We start from the raw sequence: 6,000 nt of genomic DNA, 5'->3' as shown, positions 1-6,000 counted from the left end.
GTTAAGTTTGCAAATCAGTAGTTATTGTGCAGTTGGGGTGAGGCAGGGAGGGGAGGCCTTTCACCAGAGGGAAAAAGCCATGCTCAAAATACAACTGGTTGTGAAAAATGACATAGATGGTAGGCTTCCTCCAGTGCTACTACCTTGTTGTCAACACATTTGTTACGTTTGCAAATCAGTAGCTATTGAGGGTGGGGTGATGCAGGAAGGGTAGGCCCTTTAACCAGAGGAAAAAAGGCATACAGAATTGAAATGCTCAAAATACAACTGGTTGTGCAAAATGGCGTATAGATGGTGGGCTTCCAGAGCTACTACCTTCTGGTCAAAACATTAGTGTTTGCAAATCAGTAGTTATTGTGCGGGTGGGGTGAGGCAGGGAGACGAGGCCTTTCACCAGAGAGAGGAGGACATGCAGAATTGAAGTGCTCAAAATACAACCAGTTGTGCAAAATGACATATATTTAGATGGTAGGCTTTCTCCAGAGCTACTACCTTGTGGTCAACACATTTGCTATGTTTGCAAATCAGTAGCTATTGCATGGGTGGGGTGACGCAGGGAGGGGACGCCTTTCACCACAGGGAGAAAGGCATGCAGAATTGAAATGCTCAAAGTACAAGGGATTGTGTGAAATGGCATATAGATGGTGGGCTTCCAGAGCTACTACCTTCTAGTCAAGACATTCGTCTTTGCAAATCAGAAGTTATTGTGTGGGTGGGGTGAGGCAGGGAGGGGAGGCCTTTCACCAGAGGGAAAAAGCCATGCAGAATTGAAGTGCTCAAAATACAACTGGTTGTGGTGGGCTTCCTCCAGAGCTACTACCTTGTGGTCAACACATTCGTTTGCACATCAGTGGCTATTGAGGGTGGGGTGAGACAGGGAGGGGGAGGCCTTTCGCCAGAGGGAGAAAGCCATGCAGAATTGCGCAAAATACAACCGGTTGTGTGAAATGACATATATAGATGGTGGGCTTCCTCCACAGCTACAACCTTGTGGTCTACACATTCGTTACGTTTGCAAATCAGTACCTGGCTGTTGCGCGGGGTGGGGTGAGGCAGGGAGGGGGAAACACTTTGTCAAAGTGGGGGAGAAAATGTAAGCGCCCTGCTCCTCCTTCCTTGCTTGCATCCTTCCATCCTCCCCTCTTTCTTTCCCTCCTTCTTTTCCGCCTGGGCGCCGGGTCTGGCTGGGAGGTGTGATGCAGGCGGGGAGCTGAGGCGGTGCTGGGCTGGGCTCCGTCCAGGCGGGAGAGCTGCGTGGCCGGGGGTCCCTCCCTGCGACTCTAGCGGAGAGGAAGAGGAGGAGGAGGAGGAGGAAGAGGAGGAAGGAAAAGAGGAAGATGCGCCTGCTGCTCCTGCTGCTGCCGCCGCTGCCGCTGCTGCTGCTCCTGCGGCGGAGAGGTGCGGCGGGGGGCGGCTGAAGGAACCTGCTCTGCCTGCCTGCCTGCCCTCCTCCTCCTCCTCTTCCTCCTCCTCCTCCTCCTCCTGCGTCTCCTCCTCGTTGCCCTTCTCCTCCGTCTCGCTGTCCTTTTCCTGCGGCGGAAGCGGGGCCGGAGGGGACCCGGGATGGTCTCTCCCCCGCCGCCTGCCCAGCCCCAGGGCTCCCCGCTCGGATTCACCTGTGGACCGCCGCCCAACTCGCCCGCCGCCGCCGCCGCTGCCCGGCGCTTGGCTGGGCTCTGCTTGGACTGAGAAGGAGGAGAAGGGGAAGAGGGGGAGCCCCTGGTGCCCGCCTTTGCCCCCTCCTTGGACTGCCGAGGGAGGGGCAGGGGGAGCCCCCGAGGAGCCGGCTCTCTTCTCTCCCGCCTCCCCCGGCGCTGGACCCGGCCGCCCCCCGCCCCACCCGCCGCCCGCCCCTCTCCTTCGCCCAAGGAGACTTCCTCGCGGGAGCGCCGGGCAGCGCGGAGGGGCAGCCCAGGCCCCGGCGCCCACGAGGAGCACCAGGAGCACCAGGAGGAGGAGGAGGAGGAGGCGGCGCGGGGAGGCTGCGGAGAGGCATGTGGATGCTGGCCGCCCTCTTGCTCCACAGCATCCTGGATGGTGAGCCCCACGCGCGCCCCGCCGCAAGGGGAAAGGGGGGGGGGGAGAGGGACCGGGAAGCGGGAGGGGGCGCGCTCTGCATCAATGACTAGGAAAGGTATGGGGAATTTGTTTTACAATTCGTTTGTGTTCCAAGCGTTATGGTCTCCCACGATTCCGCCCTGTAATAAATGATCTTCCCGAGCTGGCCTGATCGCTTCCCGCTTGCTAGTCCTGTGTGCTCTCTGCCTTGTGGAACAAGACTGGATGACATGGAGAAAAAACCGTGCCCTTTCCTCAAGGAAACGCAGGGCTTCCTCCCAAGATGCAGGAAGGGCGAGCTTCTGGGAGGCTCTGCGTCCTGTATATATGGAATTCGGAGAAGCCGCGTTACTTTTCATGGAACAGGCTAGTTTGGGAACTCCTTCTGTCCCCCCTTCCCGTCTAATGGCATCGGGAGCGGTGCTTCCTCGCTACTCCTCGTCCTCAATTATGCAAAAATAGGCACTGATAAGCATGACGTCATCAAGGAAGGCCTGGGGACTCTTTCCATCAATTTCAAAGTTAGGGAAGATAGGTACTATCCAAGGCTTTCAAAATCTATATCGTATTTGTGAGTTTTCCAGGCGGTACAGCCGTGTTCCAGAAGCATTCCCTCCTGACGTTTCTCCTGCATCTATGGCAGGCATCCTCAGAGGTTGTAGAGCTCTGAAGATAAGTCAGAGGTAGGGAAGGTAAGCAATAATGGAAAGGTAAAAGGCAAGCTGTATTTCCCTCCCTTTGCCACCCCTTCTTGTGTTTTTCTGTGGATTGGATTGGAATCCCTGCCTGCCTGTTCTTTAGCGCCCTGACCAAGCTCTCCAGTCAATGCACTGGCTTTATTACACTGTAGATCAGCTTTATTTCTTAAGGAAAGGAATTGCACCTATACAAATGTGAGTGATGTGAAAGCTTCCAAAGCAATAAAACAGAAATAAATGCTGGTAGATCTCCCTGCTGTATGGCATTCACATTTCCCCTCCAAAATTGGGAGCGTAGCTCTTCTTAAAACACATTAATATGCTGACAGTTAAAATGGGAAGATTAAGCACACCATTTCCAAAATAGGCAAAGCAGACTGAATGGGATAATGTTGGGAGTGAAAATGAATGAGGGAGGGAAGCTGCGAGGTGGGGAGAGGGGAAGAAGGAGAGATTTTCCTGGAAGATAGAAATAATTGAAGCTTCAAGGAGAGGGCGAGGAAGGAATGCCGGATGAGGATGCCTTCAGGTCTGCCTTGCCCTTCTCTGGCTGAAAAAATGCAGGAGCAGGCAAGGTGTCTTTAGACTGAACAGGCAAATGGACCACAAAATTAAAGCAATATGGAATTGAACATAAAATATGGTCAAAAAAGAGGTGCTTGGAATTATCCTACATGGTTTGACACAATATAAATCAAATAAGATAAAACCCCAGAAATTATCTTAACCGTAAATGTGATGGAAACTAGTTTGATGAAAAATATTTGGAGAGTGAAGGTGTTTTATTTTTATTTATTTCTGTATTTTTGCTTTATTGCAAACAGAAATTACCCTCTGATGGTGACCTTTTGAGAAAGAGACCTTTTTGAATACACATTTGCTTCCAGTGGCTTAGAAACCGCAAAGAAAAAAAAAAAGAAAAAAAAAGGGCTAGGCATGTCTATTTTTAATCGGTACTGTTACCTTTGAGTATAACTACATAAAACAATTTAGTTTAGATCTAAATTGTTTTGCACAAGTATGTGAGGAGGGGGAAAATAGCCACCTTGGTGCAGTATATATATCCTTGTTCTGTGAAGCTTTTCCACAATAGCAATCTATAAAATGTTTTTAAAAGCAGTGTGTATAGATGGGAGAGGTTTGAGGGTGGAACATTATAGGTATGACATTGCCAGTTTAATCTATATACCCTTATAATCATTAGCAATTTTAAAATCCATCATTTGACACTGCATATCAAGGAGAAAATGGGTTCAAGATCCTTCTCTCACATCCTCAGTGCAGAAGGTGCTTGAATTATACCAAAGGGTGCTTCATGTGTGCACATATGCATATAAAAAATCAAAATGGGGACTGTCCATCTAATGTAGGTTAGATCTTTCATGCACATTGCTCTTTCCTCCATTGTCAAGAACTAGAAAATTCTAAGGCTTTTCACTTCAATTTTCCTTTAAGGTTCATAGACATATTAGAGGTCTCTTTTGCACCAGTCTGCATTGTTACAACATATGAAAGAGAAATATGTTTAGAGCCATATTCTATGAGAATAAAATATGGTAGCAAATAAAACCAAATCCTTTTACAAAACTGTTAAAAGGATATGTCTCTAGGAAGAATACATTTATCAATGACATGAGATAAATATCTCTATATATTTCTAAATGTGTGCATAATATAAATCTTTCCAAGTTTGCAGAAGAACAAACTGTATCCTAAAAGACATGCATGCATAAAAGTATGCAAATATGTCTGTATATATGTTTTCAGTATATACTAGACTCATGTGAAATGAATGTGGCCTGTAAGGTTATTTGTGGTGTTAAATATGCTTTGTATATGAGATTAAACTATTGATTTTTCAAAGCACATTGTTGATCCAATCCAGCATTCCCCTACCCTAAGAAGAATATGTAGATAGTTAGGCCTAGCACAGCACAAAATAGGAAGGGTGTCCATGGTGCTGAATATAAGCAGAACTGCTTGATATAAATAGGATGCCTTATGAACAAAACTGATATGTTGCAAGAGATAAACAGCACTCCTTGAACAGAAATCTTGCTAATTATTCTTTGTAGTTAAGCTCTCAAGTCTGATTTCTTAAAACGCAGATAAAATGGAGCATTAATCTTCTGTGCTTCCGAGGGAAACGAGTGTACGTTTTCAAAGCAGTCGATGTTAATAAGACTTGTGTGTCCACAGTCCTTTCTAAGCAGAATCAAGGAAATTATGGGTTTTTCCTACTATGTTGAGGCAATTTCATAAGTGAAAAAAAGCTGTGTTTCTGCAATCAATATAGGACTGTTATGCCACCTGAGTGAAAAATGCCGGTTTTAAAATTCACTTTTAAGCAAACACTTGTGTAGCTTGTTTGGCATCATAAAATTAAAAACTCTAGATGTTTAGATTTTTTTGGCAAAAATGTGCCAATATTTCTGCAAGCACTATGCTCATATTTCCCCAATTTGACTTATTCTGTCCTTTTGCAACATAAATGTGTTTGGTGGTTTTTTTTAATCAATGGAAAAAATAGGGTGTAACCAATAAAGCCGAGGTAATGCTAAAAATAGATTCCTATTAAGAAGACTCCATTTGGTATCTATAATGCATGGGTCTCTTTGTGTTCTTGTTGATCTTGTACAGTGACTGGAGTGCTTTTATTGTATTAGTGTTTCAGAATATTGGAATCCAGGGGGCTGAGGAGAGAGCTAAACCATGGAAGATAGATTTGAACAATGCATGTTTGGAGGACACAAGTGTCAGGAATGGGGCATAAAGCTGCTGGGAGCAGTGCATGGAATCATTTAAAATATTTAGAATTTTACATTCATCAGCTGTTTGGTATACTAGATAAAGTGTGTGTATGTAGGGGGAAACTGATATACTGAATGTGACTGCTACTCTCCCCCCCTCCCCCCCCCCCAAAAAAGCTGCTGAGTATAATTTTAACATTTTTCAAATTACTGCATGTATGGATTTCCTACAGTTGAATCCAAGGGAGAATGTTATATACCCTGTGTGTTTTACCTCATTGCCATCCAGCCAGGGCTACGTATGTAAATGTTTGCTTCTATGTAGGGAGTTCCCCTAGTTGAATGGAGAGTGAAGATTCAGGAAGATATGTCAAGTAGAAAGTGAATATTTTATTTAATGTATTTAAGACTGTCAACATTGAATTTAAACACTTGCCCAACACACGCACACATCACCTATAACAGCAGGGTATCTGAATGGGGACTTTGGAATT

General features: G+C 46.0%; 1 protein-coding gene across 7 annotated transcripts in view; it reads left to right on the top strand.

Moving 5' to 3' along the window:
• The first annotated feature begins 1,157 nt into the window (after positions 1-1,157).
• DSCAM (DS cell adhesion molecule) overlaps positions 1,158-6,000 on the top strand; it is a 396,804-nt gene continuing 391,961 nt past the window's right edge. For 2 of the 7 annotated variants that reach the window (XM_060770303.2, XM_060770304.2), the window contains exon 1: positions 1,158-2,037. In XM_060770303.2, coding sequence (XP_060626286.2) covers positions 1,995-2,037 — 43 coding nt within the window. In that variant the 5' untranslated portion in view covers positions 1,158-1,994. The remainder of the gene's footprint in view (positions 2,038-6,000) is intronic. The other 5 variants (XM_060770299.2, XM_060770300.2, XM_060770302.2 and 2 more) reach the window with 4 other exon arrangements.

This window comes from Anolis sagrei, chromosome 3 (genome assembly GCF_037176765.1).
Source record: "Anolis sagrei isolate rAnoSag1 chromosome 3, rAnoSag1.mat, whole genome shotgun sequence".
In the NCBI taxonomy this organism is placed as follows: Eukaryota; Metazoa; Chordata; class Lepidosauria; order Squamata; family Dactyloidae; genus Anolis; species Anolis sagrei.
Note: the sequence above shows the minus strand (reverse complement) of the source record. Positions and strands in the feature narration are given on the sequence as shown.